The sequence below is a fragment of the Erythrolamprus reginae genome, chromosome 5 (genome assembly GCF_031021105.1).
Source record: "Erythrolamprus reginae isolate rEryReg1 chromosome 5, rEryReg1.hap1, whole genome shotgun sequence".
Classification (NCBI taxonomy): Eukaryota; Metazoa; Chordata; class Lepidosauria; order Squamata; family Dipsadidae; genus Erythrolamprus; species Erythrolamprus reginae.
The window spans coordinates 13,164,878-13,183,653 of record NC_091954.1 but is presented as its reverse complement, the minus strand read 5'-3'; the positions used below and the strand labels follow the sequence as shown (position 1 = coordinate 13,183,653).

Below are 18,776 nucleotides of genomic sequence, written 5' to 3'. Positions count from 1 at the left end.
TATTTTATCTTAGGATGGATCTATGTTTATCCCAGGCATGTTTAAATTCAGTTACTGTGGATTTACCAACACCGTCTGCTGGAAGTTTGTTCCAAGCATCTACTGCTCTTTCAGTAAAATAATATTTTCCCACGTTGCTTTTGATCTTCCCCCCAACTCACCTCAGATTGTGCCCCCTTGTTCTTGTGTTCACCTTCCTATTAAAACCACTTCCCTCCTGAACCTTATTTAACCCTTTAACATATTTAAATGTTTCGATCATGTCCCCCCTTTCCCTTCTGTCCTCCAGACACTACAGACTGAGTTCATGAAGTCTTTCCTGATAGGTTTTATGCTTAAGACCTTCCACCATTTTTGTAGCCCGTCTTTGGACCTATTCAATTTTATCAATATCTTTTTGTAGGTGAGGTCTCCAGAATTTGAGCACAGTATTCCAAATTTGGTCTCACCAGTGCTCTATACAATGGGACCACAATCTGCCTCTTCCTGCTTGTTATACCTCTAGCTATGCAGCCAAGCATTCTACTCGCTTTCCCTACCGCCTGACCGCACTGTTCACCCATTTTGAGACTGTCAGAAATGTCTACAAAGAAACAATACCCACCAACCACAAGCTAGGAAGGTGTCACCAAGAAGCTCCCTTCTAGATTGGCTTTTTGGCATGACCATCAGTGTGTTTCTCCCTCCCACCGCCCCAGCAATGCCCAACCCACTCCTCTTATTATTCCCTTCCTTGTCTCTTGGGTTGTCCCCCCCCCAGTCAAGAGGCTTGACTGGGGGGGGGGGGGGCTTAGCCCATTCCTTTTTAGCTCCAGTAACAAGACCCAGTGACAGGGGTGTGATGCTCTCACTGATGCTGTCAGCAAATACATTCTTAACACTACAGCCAGCAGCCAACGCAACAATGGCACAGTTTATTTTTTGCTAATTTCAAATTCCAAAGGAGACAGGCATTACAACATTCCCTTTTTTTATTCTTTTATCCACTATTCTACGCTTTTATTCCATTGAGCATTTTGGATGTAAAGTTCCTCTGAGCTATAGAAAACAGATGCCGGAGAATATGCATTTAAAACACCCCACTTAATCATTTCCAGTCCCCTGAATGACTTACCTCATCTCCAGTCACAAGTTCTTCCCTGGGACTGTGGAACAGATATTTGTACAGTGTATAATGTTGGAATAAGCTGAAAGACAAGAAAGTGGACATTTTTTTCTTTTAGGAACATACAGGGTTCGTGTTGCTTTTAAAAGGGGGTTACTTAACCAGATAGACCCCAACATTGTAGATAAATTTCATAACCCAAAACATGTTTCTCCCTCTCATTCACTGTTATAAAATCTTGCTGTGAGATAATAATTCCCATATTTATTTTATTTTATTTCATTTCATTCTGTTTATTATTTACTACTGGTTCCATAGGACTGGTACAAACTAAGAGGAACCCACCTCTGGTGCTCCCTCAAAATATCTTGCTAGAAGGTGTCAGGTTTGCCTGAGAAATGTTAGGGTAAGACCTATGAACACTTAACCACTTATTCAATTCATTCAAACCCTAATGATTAATCGGCAAATTAATCCATTGCCCAGCGAAGGCTGTCTAGTTTCATATTACGAGAATTAGTGCCATCAGCTTAGCAACTGATAATCAATTATCAGTTTTGGTGTTCTGTAATTCTCATCCTGCAAATTTTGACAAAAATTTGGAATCCCCATGATATCTAATTGCAAAATATGTTTTAATCATCCATCCATCCATTCATTCATTCATTCATTCATTCATTCATTCATTCATTCATTCATTCATTAAATTTATATGCCGCCCCTCTCCAAAGACTTTTTAAATAACTATTTTACATGGTCTAGTGCAGTGATTTCCAACCTTTTTTGAGCTGCAGCACATTTTTTACATATACAAAATCATGGGGCACCTTGAGCGGGGCGGGAGTGGTGGGGCTAAAAAAAGTTTGGACAAAAAAATTCTCTCTCTCTCTCTCTCTCTTCCTCCCTTTCGCTCTATTTCTCTCCCTCTTTCTCTTTCTTCCTTCCTTCCTCTCTCTCTCCATCCCTCTTTCTTTCTCTCTTCCTTCCTTCCTCTCTTTTTTGCTCTTTCTATCTCTCCCTCTTTCCCTGTCTATCTTTCTCTCTCTCTCTTTCTTTCTTTCTCTCTCTTTCTCTTTCTCTCTTGCTTTCTTTCTCTCTCTCTTTCTCTCTCTCTTGCTTTCTTTCTTTCTCTCTCTCTTTCTCTCTCTTGCTGAGCTTCGCGGCACACCTGACCATGTCTCGCAGCACACTGGTTGAAAAACACTGGTCTAGTGTTCCAAGTTACTAAATTGGAATAATTCCAGTCCCTGCTTTACAGGGAGTAAATATGTTGTGAGCCACCCTGAATCTCATGAGAAGGTGGCATAGAAATCAATCAACCAATCAACCAATCAACCAATCAACCAATCAACCAATCAACCAATCAACCAATCAACCAATCAACCAACCAACCAACCAACCAACCAACCAACCAACCAACCAACCAACCAACCAACCAACCAACCAACCATCCAACCATCCAACCAACCAACCAACCAACCAACCATCCAACCAACCAACCAACCAACCAACCAACCAACCAACCAACCAACCAACCAACCAACCAACCAACCAACCAACCAACCAACCAACCAACCAACCAACCAACCAACCAACTAACCAATCAACCAACCAACCAAATAAGGATTTAAAGTGCTTCCAACAGCCAAAACCCAAACCCGACTCATTCATGCACGCAACACACAATGCTATATCACCAAGTGCTGAAGGATGAGGAAGGCCTACCCGCTCTTCATGTAATTGATGATGGCTTTGGCTTGATCCACGGTGAAGAACTCAAACCCGCCGCTTATCTCTGAATTGCTCAGCCCGATGCCAGCCATGGTGCACGCCAGTTCCTGGATGTTCTCTTCCAGCGTCATTTGATAGGCTGCAATGCAAAGGGAAGAAGGGGGGGCACTTTCAATGTGGCTGTGATACGCAAAGCGTTCTCCTGACCCACTCCAAAGCAAAGCCTCCATGTGAGCATCGGCTTCCATATTCTGGATCAGGAGTCCCCCACTTCAGCAACTTTAAGACCTCTGGACTTCAACTCCCAGAGTTCCTCAGCCAGCAAAGGGGCCACCACAGAGAAGGCTCTTTCCCTAGGTCCCGCCAGACAATATTGTCTGGACGACGGGACCTGGAGAACGCCGACTCTGTGGGACCTAACCGGTTGCTGGGGTACTTGAGGCAGAAAACATTCCCGAGGGTAATCTGGTAATCCTGCCTGTCAATGACTACTTCAGCTTCAACCGCAACAACACAAGAGCACGCAACAGATTCAAACTTAATATTAACCGCTCCAAACTTGACTATAAAAAATATGACTTTAGCAATCGAGTTGTCAAAGTGTGGAACTCAATACCAGACTCAGTAGTGTCAACCCCTAACCCCCAACATTTTCCCCTTAGACTATCCGCGATTGACTTCTCCAGGTTCCTAAGAGGTCAGTAAGGGGCGGATGTAAGTGCACCAGTGTGCCTTTCATCCCCCGTCCAATTGTCTCTCCTTTATCTCATATATCTTTTCTTCCTTTCATATATCTTCTCTATTTTTATATCTTTTCTTCTATCCTTTTCTTTATACAGTATTCCTTCAATTTTCATGGGTTCGAACTTTGCGAAAAGTCTATACCCCGGTTTTTCAAAAATATTAATTAAAAAATACTTTGCGGTTTTCCCCCCTATACCATGGTTTTTCCTGCCCAATGACGTCATATGTCATCGCCAAACATTCGTCCACCTTTAATAAATATTTTTTTTAATAAACTTTAATAAATAAACATGGTAATAATCTAAATGGTTGCTAAGGGAATGGGAAATTGCAATTTAGGGGTTTAAAGTGTTAAGGGAAGGCTTGTGACACTGTCCATAGCCAAAAATAGTGTATTTACTTCCGCATCTCTACTTTGCGGAAATTTGACTTTCGCGGGCGGTCTCGGAACACATCCCCCGCGAAAAGTGAGGGAACACTGTATATATTACTACGTCTATTCTCTTCAATATGTATTGTGTATTGAACAAATAAATAAATAAAATAAAAATAATAGCCAATCTGCTGTGGTGACCCAGTGGAGGGTCAATCAAGGGAGGCTTTGGTAGCAAAGAGTCTAAAAGGGGCTCTTTTCTCCTGCCAGTCTGTGCAGGCTGTGGGGCAAAATTGGCTGGCCCGCCCTGGCCCATCTCCAAGTATGCCTTGAGATGTTACATCTAATGCGGCAGCCTAACCTCAGCCAAGAGTTGAGAAGCCCATCTTTAATTGCTTGGATTTGTTCGCTCGGTTTAAGTGGATATCTACAATGGCGATGTAAGATGATGTTTTAGTAAATCAATTTTAAAGTAAATTCTCGGGATACAAAGCAGATGTGCGGAACGAGAGCTGCTCCAAGTTCTTTACTTTAATGGGCACACAGTGATCTTCTTTGAATCTTAAGTGTTTGGCATCCACTGAAAGATGTTTTAATCCCTCCCGCTTTGTCAGATAAAATTGGAAGATGAAACACGATAAGAGCCACAACACCCTTTCCCTTCTTGCTCTGCTGAAGATGCTCGGACACTTTCCATTACATTACAGATAAGGCTGAGATTCAAACATTAACAAAGTGATACAAATGTCAAATTTTAAAATATAGACTATAATGTAATCCTTTTTGGAGATCATGCACCAGAATTACAGTGGTATCTCATCTTACGAACGCCTCTTCTAACGAACTTTTCAAGATACGAACCCGGTGTTTAAGATTTTTTTGCCTCTTCTTCCGAACTATTTTCACCTTACGAACCCAAGCAGCTGCTGCTGGGATGAAGGGGTTTCTTTCCCCCCCTTTTTTTGAAGAAAGAAAAGGGAGGGGCAGCTTGGAGGAGTAAAGATTTTGCATGCTTGCAAAGGCACTGAAACGGTGTCTCTTTAAGAAAGAACAGGGAGGGGCAGCTTGGACGAGTAAAGATTTTGCATGCTTGCAAAGGCACTGAAACGGTGTCTTTTTAAGAAAGAAAAGGGAGGGGCAGCTTGGAGGAGTAAAGATTTTGCATGCTTGCAAAGGCACTGAAACGGTGTCTCTTTAAGAAAGAACAGGGAGGGGCAGCTTGGACGAGTAAAGATTTTGCATGCTTGCAAAGGCACTGAAACGGTGTCTTTTGAAGAAAGAAAAGGGAGGGGCAGCTTGGAGGAGTAAAGATTTTGCATGCTTGCAAAGGCACTGAAACGGTGTCTCTTTAAGAAAGAAAAGGGAGGGGCAGCTTGGACGAGTAAAGATTTTGCATGCTTGCAAAGGCACTGAAACGGTGTCTTTTTAAGAAAGAAAAGGGAGGGGCAGCTTGGAGGAGTAAAGATTTTGCATGCTTGCAAAGGCACTGAAACGGTGTCTCTTTAAGAAAGAAAAGGGAGGGGCAGCTTGGAGGAGTAAAGATTTTGCATGCTTGCAAAGGCACTGAAACGGTGTCTTTTGAAGAAAGAAAAGGGAGGGGCGCCCCCTTGCCTTTCTTCCTTCCCACTCACCCTTTAGCGTAGCCTTGCTTCTTCCACCCGCCCCCTTTAGCTGCTCCTCCCTGCCCTCTGTTCGCCTCCCTTCTAAAGTTTGGGATTTTCCTGAAGGATTTGCACCCATTATTTGCTTTTACATTGATTCCTATGGGAAACATTGTTTCATCTTACGAACTTTTCACCTTACGAACCTCCTCCTGGAACCCATTAAGTTCGTATCATGAGGTACCACTGTATTTTGATTTTCCACCCATCGTTCCAGATGGGCTTTTCTGCAAGAGAGATACACACTCCAGATAAACCCTAACAACACTAGAGAGTTTTTCAGTTCAAGTGCCAAAGTCCCTTGTCACAAATTTCTTCATAGGCTAGAGACAAACCCTCTCTTCTAGGAGAAATATTGGTTTTTGCTCTAAAGCGATGCCAAGCCGCCTCTGTCAAAAGTCTGGCTGGTTTTTTTCATGCAATTCTGGCTTTGTTTTTGCTTGAATCCCAGGAGAGAAATCAACACGCCTGGCATTTGGCAAACATGAGTGCAAACAGAGCGCTTGCTGATGGGTAAGTATGGTTCTCCTGGTCAGGTGAAGGGGGTCCAGAAACTGCCTGGGCTGAACTAACCTCTGATAAGAACCCGCAATAATGGGCTACTGCCCATTATGGGGGAGGGCATTAAGTTTATGCACTATTTATTAAATATTTATTTTTATTTATTTATTAAAATCCACTCAACGAAGCAGTGGAAGTGATGTGCCGGTGCCTGGAGGCTGTTGGGGTCTGGATGGGTGTCAACAGACTCAAACTCAACCCGGATAAGATGGAGTGGCTGTGGGTCCTGCCTCCCAGGGACAATTCCATCTGTCCATCCATAACCCTGGGGGGGGAATTATTGACCCCCTCAGAGAGGGTCCGCAACTTGTGCGTCCTCCTCGATCCACAGCTCACATTAGAGAAACATCTTTCAGCTGTGGCGAGGGGGGCGTTTGCCCAGGTTCGCCTGGTGCACCAGTTGCAGCCCTATTTGGACCGGGACTCACTGCTCACAGTCACTCATGCCTTCATCACCTCGAGGTTCGACTACTGTAATGCTCTCTACATGGGGCTACCTTTGAAAAGTGTTTGGAAACTTCAGATCGTGCAGAATGCAGCTGCAAGAGCAATCATGGGCTTTCCCAAGTATGCCCATGTCTCACCAACACTCCGCAGTCTGCATTGGTTGCCGATCAGTTTCCGGGCACAATTCAAAGTGTTGGTTATGACCTATAAAGCCCTTCATGGCATCGGACCAGAATACCTCCGGGACCGCCTTCTACCGCACGAATCCCAGCGACCGGTTAGGTCCCACAAAGTTGGCCTTTTCCAGGTCCCGTCGACTAAACAATGTCATTTGGCGGGACCCAGGAGAAGAGCCTTCTCTGTGGCGGCCCCACCCTCTGGAACCAGCTCCCCATGGAGATTAGAACTGCCCCCACCCTCCTTGCCTTTCGTAAAGTTCTTAAGACCCATCTCTGCCGTCAGGCATGGGGGAACTTACACATCTCCCCCGGGCCTATACAGTTTATACATGGTATGTTTGTGTGTGTGTTTGCTTTTAATAATGGGGTTTTTAGTGTTTTTTAAATTATTAGATTTGTTTTTACATTGTTCTTGCTATTGTTGTGAGCCGCCCCCGAGTCTACGGAGAGGGGCGGCATACAAATCTAATAAATAAAATAAAATAAATAAATAAATTTATTTTATTTTATTTTATTATTTAGATTTGTATGCCGCCCCTCTCCGCAGACTCGGGGCGGCTCACAGCAAGATACATTTGTATGCTACCCCTCTCCGAAGACTCAAAGCGGCTCACAGCAGGAACACAAAATCCAAATCCAATGATTAAATCCAATGAGCAACTCCTGAGGCTCCTCAAAAGGCTTCTATTTAAACTCCCCACTTCGGGGAAGAGGCACTGGAGGAGGTATGCTTTGAGGACAGGGATTATCATTTATTTTGTGTGGTTGTAGACCACTCCCATTGCTACAAATGCAAAAAGGGGAGTGGGTGGGAACTTCCACCACATGCACCCATTACAGGGAAAAGTCACAATCTATTTCTAGAATTTGTTGCCATAAACAGCTTTGTTTATGTCTTGGCATAGAAAACGGTATACAAATACAGTGATACCTCTACCTAAGAACACCTCCACTTACGAACCACAATCTATTTCTAGAATTTGTTGCCATAAACAGCTTTGTTTATGTCTTGGCATAGAAAACGGTATACAAATACAGTGATACCTCTACCTAAGAACGCCTCTACTTACGAACTTTTCTAGATGATATTTTTTTAACCTCTTCTCGAGAGTCATTTTCCACTTACAAACCTGAGCCTCCGAAACTGAAACCGGAAAAGGCAGGGAGAAGCCTCCGTGGGGCCTCTTTAGGAATCTCCTGGGAGGAAACAGGGCTGGAAAAGGAGGAGGGAAGCCTCCATGGGGCCTCTCTAGGAATCTCCTGGGAGGAAACAGGGCCTCCACTCTCCCCGTTGTTTCCCCAATCGCATGCATTATTTGATTTTATATTGATCCTATGGGAAAAATTGCTTCTTCTTACAAACTTTTCTATTTAAGAACCTGGTCACTGAACGAATTAAGTTCGTAAGTAGAGGTACCACTGTACCAGGAATAAATAAACATGTTATCCCTTCTGTATGTTATCTTAGGGACTGCCTTCTGCTGCACGAATCACAGCGACCAGTTAGGTCCCACAGAGTGGATCTTCTCCGGGTCCCGTCAACTAAACAATGTCGCTTGGCGGGACCCAGGGGAAGAGCCTTCTCTGTGGTGGCCCCGTCCCTCTGGAACCAACTCCCCCCAGAGATTAGAACTGCCCTCACCCTCCTTGCCTTTCATAAGCTACTTAAAACCCACCTGTGCCATCAGGCATGGGGGAATTGAGATCTTCTTTCCCCCTAGGCCTTTACAATTTGTATGTATGTATGTATGTCTGGTTTTTATATTAATGGGTTTTTAATCGTTTTTAGTATTAGATTACTATTGTACACTGTTTTATTGTTGCTGTTAGCCTCTCCGAGTCTCCGGAGAGGGGCGGCATACAAATCCAATAAATAAATAAATAAATAAATAGATAGATAGATAGATAGATAGATAAATGATAGATAGATAGATAAATGATAGATAGATAGATAGATAGATAGATAAACAAACAAATGATAGATAGATAGATAGATAGATAGATAGATAGATAGATAGATAGATAGATAAATAAATAAATAAATAAATAAATAAATAAATAAGAGCAGCCAGTGAATTCAGGGTCAAATCACAATTTTGGGATTTTCCCAAATAACCCCTAATATTCTTACATACAGGATGCGGCTGAACTTACTCTCCAGATTATCCAGCAGCAAATTGAGGAGAGACATCAACCCTCCAATCTGAACGGACGAAAATTCCAACCCTTTGGCCCACCAGAATCCAGAGACGTAATAATCCAGCAACGCGGCTTCTTTCAAAGAGGTCAGTCGATGCTTCAGATTCAGAAACTCTTCCAAACTCCTGGAGTTGAAAAATATCACAGCATCAGAACACAAAAGCACAAGAAAGATGCTAATAATGACTGGTGAAATAAACTAAGGGAAAAATACCTTAAGAACAGAGGTGGGCTGCTAAGGTGGAACGGTAACGTGTGCCCGCCCCCGTGGCTCTGAGTGCTATACTGCATCTGGGTAGGTAGCAAAATCAAGTGTGGATACGCAGGTGCGCCAATTTATTATTTATTTATTTATTTATTTATTCATTCATTCATTCCAATACACAATGAGGGTTTTAGTGGGTATATATCTAAATACACATAGTAAAATACATGATGAAGGTTATAGAGGAGATACTCATAGTAAAATATACCGGTATCTAAGAAATAATAGAAAAGAAGGTATAGTAATAGAACATATCAATGAAAGAATAGTGGAAGGTCTTAAGCATAAAACGTATCAGGAAAGACTTCATGAACTCAATCTGTATAGTCTGGAGGACAGAAGGGAAAGGGGGGACATGATCGAAATATTTAAATATGTTAAACGGTTAAAAAAAGGTCCAGGAGGGAAGTGTTTTTAATAGGAAAGTGAACACAAGAACAAGGGGACACAATCTGAAGTTAGTTGGGGGAAAGATCAAAAGCAACGTGAGAAAATATTATTTCACTGAAAGAGTAGTAGATCCTTGGAACAAACTTCCAGCAGACGTGGTTGGTAAATCCATAGTAACTGAATTTAAACATGCCTGGGATAAACATATATCCATTGTAAGGAAATAGTATAAGGGCAGACTAGATGGACCATGAGGTCTTTTCCTGCCGTCAGTCTTCTATGTTTCTATGTTTCTAAGAAGAGATATAGGAATAGAAGAAAGGTATAGGAGATATAGGAGAGCAATAGGACAGGGGATGGAAGGCACTCTAGTGCAGTGTTTCCCAACCTTGGCAACTTGAAGATATTTGGACTTCAACTCCCAGAATTCCCCAGCCAGCATTTGCTGGCTGGGGAATTCTGGGAGTTGAAGTCCAAATATCTTCAAGTTGCCAAGGTTGGGAAACACTGCTCTGGTGCACTTGTACTCGCCCCTTACTGACCTCTTAGGAATCTGGATAGGTCAACCGTAGATGATCTAAGGGTAAATTGTTGGGGATTTGGGGATGACACTATGGAGTCCGGTAATGAGTTCCACGCTTTGACAACTCGGTTACTGAAGTCATATTTTTTACAGTCAAGTTTGGAGCGGTTAATATTAAGTTTAAATCTGTTGGGTGCTCTTGTGTTGTTGTGGTTGAAGCTGAAGTAGTCGCCGACAGGCAGCATATGATCTTGTGGGCAATACTTAGATCTTGTTTAAGGCGTCTTAGTTCTAGACTTTCTAGGCCCAGGATTGAAAGTCTAGTCTCGTAGGGTATTCTGTTTTGAGTGGATGAATGAAGGGCTCTTCTGGTGAAGTATCTTTGGACATTTTCAAGGGTGTTAATGTCTGAGTTGGACTCCACTGGCACTCAGAGCAACGAGGGCAAACACACGTCACCGTTCCAACTAAGCAGCCCACCTCCGCTTATGAGATTTAAAAATGGAATTGGATAACCTAGAAAATACTTTTGAAAGGGAAATCGGGGTGCGGGTGGCAATTTAGGAGGATAGAGATGGGAGAAATATTCAGACTGAATGGTGAAGACATAGTAGATGTTGATAGAACTAAAGATCCAAGACAGGGATTTGGGAGGCAAGCTAAAAAATGAATAAGAATTAAAGTATTAAAACCAGTGATGGGCTCCTACGGGAACGGTCAGGAACACAGTTCCGGTAGCAAAATTTGAAGCTCCACACCAGAGCACCCAATTTGCACTGAAAGATATTGAAACAAAATGCATAAGGCACACCCATGGTGTGGTAGTAAACATTTTGGTAACCCATCACTGATTAAAACAGACAATGGATGATGGATAGAAAGGAATTTTTTTCCCTTCTCCCTCTCCTAGTCTGATTAAGATTAGATTATCTACGGTTGACCTATCCAGATTCCTAAGAGGTCAGGTCAGTAAGGGGCGAGTACAAGTACACTAGAGTGCCTTCCGTCCCTTGTCCTATTGCTCTCCTATATCTCCTATACCTTTCTTCTATTCCTATATCTCTTCTTCTATTCTTTCATTGATATGTTCTATTACTATAACTTCTTTTCTATTATTTCTTAGATATATTTTACTATGAGTATCTCCTCTATAACCTTCATCATGTATTTTACTATGTGTATATAGATATATACCCACTAAAACCCTAACTAACTAACTAACTAACTAACTAACTAACTAAATAAATAAATAAATAAATAAATAAATAAATAAATAAATTTTTTAAAAACCCAGAATATAGGGAGAAATAAGCATATACACCTTTATGTAAAGCAATAGTTAGATGGAAAGATTGGCGTTTGAAAAAATAGTACTATTTATTAGGTATGATTAAATAATAGAATAATAGGACTATAATGGCGTACTGAGACTTTGAATAACTAAATAATGTCTTGATATAAACATGAGTGTGAACACTAAGATTAGTAATGGTGACCTGACTAGAAACTAGAATAGAGGTAGAAATAAGAAATAAGGGAATATTAGCAGATATAATTTTTATATAATAGAATAAAAGTAATAACTAGATGGAAAGATTAGAGGTTGAAAGATGGTATTACTGTGTATGCTTAATAATATCATTGGCATTGAAATGGAACATTGAAATACTTAATAGTTAAAACATGTACCGTGATCCCTCGATTTTCGCGATCTCGAGCTTCGCGAAACGCTATATCGCGATTTTTCAAAAAATATTAATTAAAAAATACTCCACGGTTTTTTTTGCTATACCGCGGTTTTTTCCCACCCGATGACGTCACTCTCTTCCTTTCTCATCTTTCTTTCTCTCTCTCTTTCTCTATCTTGCTTCTTCCTCTCTCACACTCTCTTCCTCCCTCTCTCATCTCTTTCTTTCCTTCTCTCTCTTTCTCTATCTCTCCCCCTCTTGCTCTCGAGCGGTGGGCGGCGGGCGGGCGGGCGAGCGGCGGGCGGGCAGCAGCGAGGAGCTGAAGATCGGGGTTTCCCCTTTGCGTGGGCGGCGGGAAAGACCCAGGGAAGTTTTCTTTGGCCGCCCAGCAGCTGATCTGCTCTGCAACGGGGGCAGCAGCGAGGAGCCGAAGATCGGGGTTTCCCCCTTTGCGTGGGCGGCGGGGAAGACCCAGGGAAGGTTTCTTTGGCCGCCCAGCAGCTGATCTGCTCAGCAGCGCGGCAGCAGCGAGGAGCCGAAGATCGGGGTTTCCCCTTTGCGTGGGCGGTGGGGAAACCCCGATCTTCGGCTCCTCGCTGCTGCCGCGCTGCCGAGCAGATCAGCTGCTGGGCGGCCGAAGAAACCTTCCCTGGGTCTTCCCCACCGCCCACGCAAACTCCACCATCTGCGCATGCGCGGCCATGGAAAAAGGGTGCGCATGCGCAGATGGTGTTTTTACTTCCGCACCACTATATTGCGAAAAATTGAGTATCGCGAGGGGTCTTGGAACGTAACCCTCGCGATACTCGAGGGATCACTGTACATGGATATGTAACATGTATATTAATACTAGGATTATATAAGTTTGATTAATGTAACAAATGTTGCTATTATGATTGCTATTTATTTATTTATTTATTTACTTACTTACTTACTTACTTACTTACTTACTTACTTACTTACTTACTTACTTACTTACTTACTTACTTATTTATTTATTTTTGTCCAATACACAATACATAGAAGAGAATAGACATGAGGGTAATATATATAAAGAAAAAAATAAAATAGAGGAGAAGATATATGAAAGGAAGAAAATATATATGATATATGAGATAAAGGAAAGACAATTGGACAAGGGACAAAAGGCACACCGGTGCACTTATGTACTCGCCCCTTACTGACCTCTTGGGAACCTGGAGAGGTCAATCGTGGATAGTCTAAGGGAGAAATGTTGGGGGTTAGGGGTTGACACTATTGAATCTGGCAATGAGTTCCACGCTTCGACAACTCGATTGTTAAAGTCATATTTTTTACAGTCAAGTTTGCAGGGGTTAATATTAAATTTGAATCTGTTGCGTGCTCTTGCGTTGTTGCGTTTGAAGCTGAAGTAGTCATTGACAGTAGGACGTTGCAGCATTTATTATTTATTTATTTATTAATCAGATTTCTATGCCGCCCCTCTCCGCAGACTCGGGGCGGCTCACAGCAATAATAATACAATGTAAACAAATCTAATATTTAAGTTAATTTAAAAAACCCCAATTTAGAAACCAATCATACACACTAGCATACCATACATAAATTTTATAAGCCTAGGGGGAGGGAAAATGTCAATTCCCCCATGCCTGATGACAGAGGTGGGTTTTAAGGAGCTTATGAAAGGCTAGGAGGGTGGGGGCAACTCTGATATCTGGGGGGGAGTTGGTTCCAAAGGGTCGGGGCCGCCACAGAGAAGGCTCTTCCCCGGGTCCTGCCAAATGACATTGTTTAGTTGACGGGACCTGGAGAAGTCCAACTCTGTGGGACTTAACTGGTCGCTGAGATTCGTGCGGCAGAAGGCGGTCCCGGAAATATTCTGGTCCGGTGCCATGAAGGGCTTTATAGGTCATAACCAACACTTTGAACTGATATGCATATGATCTTGTGTGCAATACTTAAATCGTGTTTTAGGCGTCGTAGTTCTAAGCTTTCTAGACCCAGGATTGTTACACCACACTGTTCATGTATTGATATTGATGTATATTTAAAAATATAAATCTAATAAAACTTAAAAAACAACAACACTCCATCTGCAAACCAACTGGGTTGCTGTCTCCGCAGATAACGGACAAGGGCAAGATCTGTCAATGTCCCATCAAACTTACTTCTCAACTCCTGTGACGTTTTGTTCCAACATAACGCTAACCTCAGCAGGCGATAGAAATCTCCAAGCCATTGCTTCTTCTTCCTTAATTTCATCCTGCAGCAAAACAATGAATTACAGCACAACGGCATCCGCCCAAAAACAGTACACTCCATCGCAAGGATTTTTTAAAAATTAGTGCATGAAGAAAAACAACGGTGACTGTCAACACCAATTTAGCTGATTTAGAACAGGGGTACGAACAGACAGACAAGAGAAGAAGAATTAGCCTTGTGTTTGCAAATGAATTTTTTTTTAAAGGCAATTTAATGCAGCAAAGCAGAAATTCCTATTTTTGCTAGGTCACCATGGGCCCTTGAGCAAAATTTCAAACACACCCTGCAGGCCTCAGCCAGATCATTCGCAGCAGCTGTTGTTCCTCCTGCAATCAGCACATGGGGTACATGAACAATTACAAAAAGAACCCTAATTATAAAAAGGCAAGCGTTCCTTTTTTTAAAAAAAAAATCTTCACAATTTCCATATATACATCAATGCATATACAGTGACACCTCATCTTACAAACGCCTCATCATACAAACTTTTCGAGATACAAACCCGGGGTTTAAGATTTTTTTGCCTCTTCTTACAAACTACTTTCACCTTACAAACCCACCACCGCCGCTGGGATGCCCCGCCTCCAGACTCCCGTTGCCAACGAAGCACCCGTTTTTGCACTTCTGGGATTCCAACGAGGCTCCCCTCCATGGGAAACCCCAGCTCCGGACTTCCGTTGCCAGCGAAGCGCTTGTTTTTGCGATGCTGGGATTCCCCTGCAGCATCGCAAAAAAAAGAAGAAGTCTGGAGGTGGGGTTTCCTATGGAGGGGAACCTCAGGGGAATCCCAGCAGCGCAAAAACAGGCGCTTCGGCTGGCAAAAGGGGTGAATTTTGGGCTTGCACGCATTAATCGCTTTTCCATTGATTCCTATGGGAAACACTGTTTCATCTTACAAACTTTTCACCTTAAGAACCTCATCCCAGAACCAATGAAGTTTGTAAGACAAGGTATCACTGTACCTTAAAACGTATCAATAACATCATAATTATACATTTTTATCCAATCAATCATGAATCAATATCCTATTTTTGCACCTATTTTATTCTGTTATTTATCAATCTTTTTTTTCCTTTTCTATACACTCCCCTTCCTCTGTCTCCATCTCCTCCCTCCACCTTTTATTTATTATTTATTTATTTATTTATTTTGTCCAATACACAATACATACACAATGAAGGTTATAGAGGATATAGTAGAGAAGAAATACGAGATATACGACATATAGGAGAGACTATAGGACAGGGGAGGGAAGGCACTCTATTTATTTATTTTGTCCAATACACAATGAGGGTTTTAGTGGGTGTGTGTATATATATATATATATATATATATATATATATATATATATATATATATATATATATATACACACACACACACACACACACACACACACACACACACACACATAGTAAAATACATGATGAAGGTTATAGAGGAGATACTGATAGTAAAATATATCTAAGAAAGAATAGAAAAGAAGATATAGTAGTAGAACATATCAATGAAAGAATAGAAGAGATATAGGAATAGAAGAAAGGTATAGGAGATATAGGAGGGCAATAGGACAGGGGACGGAAGGCACTCTAGTGCACTTGTACTCGCCCCTTACTGACCTCTTAAGAATCTGGATAAGTCAACCATAGATAATCTAAGGGGAAAGTGTTGGGGGTTTGGGGATGACACTATGGAGTCCAGTAATGAGTTCCACGCTTCGACAACTCGGTTACTGAAGTCATATTTTTTACAGTCAAGTTTGGAGCGGTTAACATTAAGTTTAAATCTGTTGTGTGCTCTTGTGTTGTTGTGGTTGAAGCTGAAGTAGTCGCTGACAGGCAGGACGTTGCAGCATATGATCTTGTGGGCAATACTTAGATCTTGTTTAAGGTGTCTTAGTTCTAAACTTTCTAGGCCCAGGATTGAAAGTCTAGTCTCGTAGGGTATTCTATTTCGAGTGGAGGAGTGAAGGGCTCTTCTGGTGAAGTATATTTGGACATTTTCAAGGGTGTTAATGTCTGAGATGCGATATGGGTTCCAAACAGATGAGCTGTATTCGAGGATGAGTCTGGCAAAAGTTTTGTAAGCTCTGGTAAGTAGTGTGAGATTGCCAGAGCAGAAGCTACGTAGGATTAGGTTTACAACTCTTGAAGCCTTCTTGGCTATGTTGTTGCAGTGGGCTTTGGCACTTAAATCTTTTGTTATTAGTATACCAAAGTCTTTAACCGAGTGGGGATTATCTGTGATAATTTGATTATTCAGTTCGTATTTGGAGTTCAGATTCTTCTTCCCAATGTGTAGGACAGAGCATTTGCTAGTTGAGATTTGGAGTTGCCCTGTGTTAGACCACTCAGAAACAGCGTCAAGGACTTTTTGGAGAGTAGTTGTGTTATCTTACCGGTGGTGTTGAAGAGTTCTCTCCCTACTTCTACCTGCTCCTTCTTTTCTCTCTTGCCTTTCTACTTCTTCTTGACCTTTCCTTGAGCAATTCTAATCCTAATTCATCTTATATTTAACAGACTGGTAACATATACCCTTACATAATTTAAATGATCGGTGTCCTTTCTTACCCGCATTGTTTTTTATATCATATTTATTTATTCTAGGTATACGGTGTTATTAATCTAATGCTGCCTCTTCAAAATCTAATTTTGTCATCTGGGTCTACCACCATTTATTCGCCATTTTCTTCTCTTTTAGTTATCCTAATTTAATTTCATAGAAACATAGAAGATGGACGGCAGAAAAAGACCTCATGGTCCAACTAGTTTGCCCTTATACTCTATACTCCTCTTCCTCCTCCTCCCCCTCCTCTTCTTCTTCCTCCTCCTGCTCCTCCTCCCCTTCTCCTCCTCCTCTTCTACCTCCTCCTGCTCCTTCTCCTCCACCCCATCTTCTTCCTCCTCCTCCTCCACCTCTTCCTTTTCCTCCTCCTTCTGCGCCTCTTCCTCCTCCTCTTCTTCCTCCTGCTCATCTTCCTCCTCTTCCTCCTCCTTCCCCTCTTCCTCCTCCTGCTGCTCCTCTTCTTCCTCTTTCCCCTCCTCCTCTTCTTCCTCCTCCTGCTCCTTCTCCTCCACCCCATCTTCCTCCTCCTCCTCCACCTCTTCCTCTTCCTCCTCCTCCTCTTCCTCCTCATCTTCTACCTCCTGCTGTTCTTCCTTCCCTTCTACTCCTCCTGCTCTTCCCCCATCTTCTTCCTCCTCCTCCACCTCTTCCTCTTCCTCCTCCTCCTCTTCCTCCTCATCTTCTACCTCCTCCTGCTGCTCTTCCTTCCCTTCTCCTCCTCCTCTTCTACCTCCTCCTCTTCCTCCTCTTCTTCTTCCTCCTCCTCCTGCTCCTCCCCCTTCTCCTCCACTCCATCTTCTTCTTCCTCCTCCTCCTCCTCCACCTCTTCTTCCTCCTCCCCCTCCTCCCCCTCTTCCTCCTCCTGCTCCTCTTCCTCTTCCCTTCTCTTCTTCTTCCTCCTCCTCCTCCTGCTCCTCTTCCTCCTCCTCTTCTTCCTCCTGCTCCTCTTCCTCCTTCTTCCCCTCTTCCTCCTCCTCTTCCTCTTTCATTCTCTTCCTCCTCCTCCTTCTGCTCCTCTTCCTCCTCCTCTTCCTCCTCCTGCTCCTCTTCCTCCTTCTCCTCTTCCTCCTGCTGCTCCTCCTCCTCTTTCCCCTCCTCCTCCTCTTCCTCTTTCCCCTCCTCCTCTTCTTCTTCCTCCTCCTTCTGCTCCTCCTCCTCTTCTTGCAGAGATTGGAGTGAGAAGCTCAGATAAGAATTTTACCTTAGGAATATTCCATTCATAAATATTTAAACCCCCCTCCCCTTTTACAGTCAGTCACTCCATCTTGTATCAGAGATTCAGTGGCCCAAGCTTCGTGCAATTTCATGCCATGATATTTATTACAAACATCTGACTTAATAATAATTTTAAAAAGAGAAAAAAAGAGAAAAGGGTAATAGAAGAAACGGTCAAAGCCACATAGTGGAAAACAGAAGCACGGACTCATAGGAATATAATCACAAAGCGTCTCTGTTCCCTCTTGAACAGAGCACCGAGTCCCGGGAAAGCTCCCCAAACTCCGCTCGGGGACCCAACAGGCCACCCCGCCAGCAGCCCAACAATCCCGGCTCGGTGCTTGGGAGGGAGGGAGGGAGGCCGGCCGGCCGGCCGGCCGGCCGGAACCGCCCCGGGCGAGGCGAGCGGTGTCTCTGCCCGGCTGCTTCCAAGCGGCGTCGGCGTCCCCTGAACCTGAGGGGGAAGCAGGGCTCTACCTGCACCACTGAAGCGATGCTCCCCCGCTCCGGCCCCGGCGCTGCCTTGGTCGCCATGTCGCCGCCACCAATCGGTTGCCAGGCAGCCGGGCCACGCAAACCCCCCGCGGGAGAGTCGCCCTCGCGCCGGCGCTGGGTCCGCACAGCAGCCGCCCGGCAGCCCGGACAGGCGGCAAAGGTCTCCGGGACCTGGCGCTTGAGGGAGGAAGGGCAAAAGTCGGCCAGGCTGTGGAGAACTGGAATTTGTTTGTTTATTTATTTGTTTGTTTATCTGTCTGTCTACCTACCTACCTTCTCTATCTATCTTTCTATGTATCTATCTATGTATCTATCTATGTATCTATCTATGTATCTATGTATCTATCTATGTATCTATCTATGTATCTATCTATGTATCTATCTATGTATCTAT

The 18,776-nt window shown here is 43.2% G+C and overlaps 1 protein-coding gene across 1 annotated transcript in view; it reads right to left on the bottom strand.

Annotated features, from left to right (window-relative positions):
- CABCOCO1 (ciliary associated calcium binding coiled-coil 1) overlaps positions 1–18,443 on the bottom strand; it is a 57,299-nt gene extending 38,856 nt beyond the window's left edge. Inside the window, exons 1-5 of the mRNA XM_070753938.1 lie at positions 18,365–18,443; positions 14,014–14,108; positions 8,956–9,125; positions 2,831–2,975; positions 1,115–1,187 (exon numbers count right to left, since the gene is read on the bottom strand). Coding sequence (XP_070610039.1) covers positions 1,115–1,187; positions 2,831–2,975; positions 8,956–9,125; positions 14,014–14,108; positions 18,365–18,421 — 540 coding nt within the window. The 5' untranslated portion in view covers positions 18,422–18,443. The remainder of the gene's footprint in view (positions 1–1,114; positions 1,188–2,830; positions 2,976–8,955; positions 9,126–14,013; positions 14,109–18,364) is intronic.
- Between the last annotated feature and the right edge of the window lie 333 nt (positions 18,444–18,776).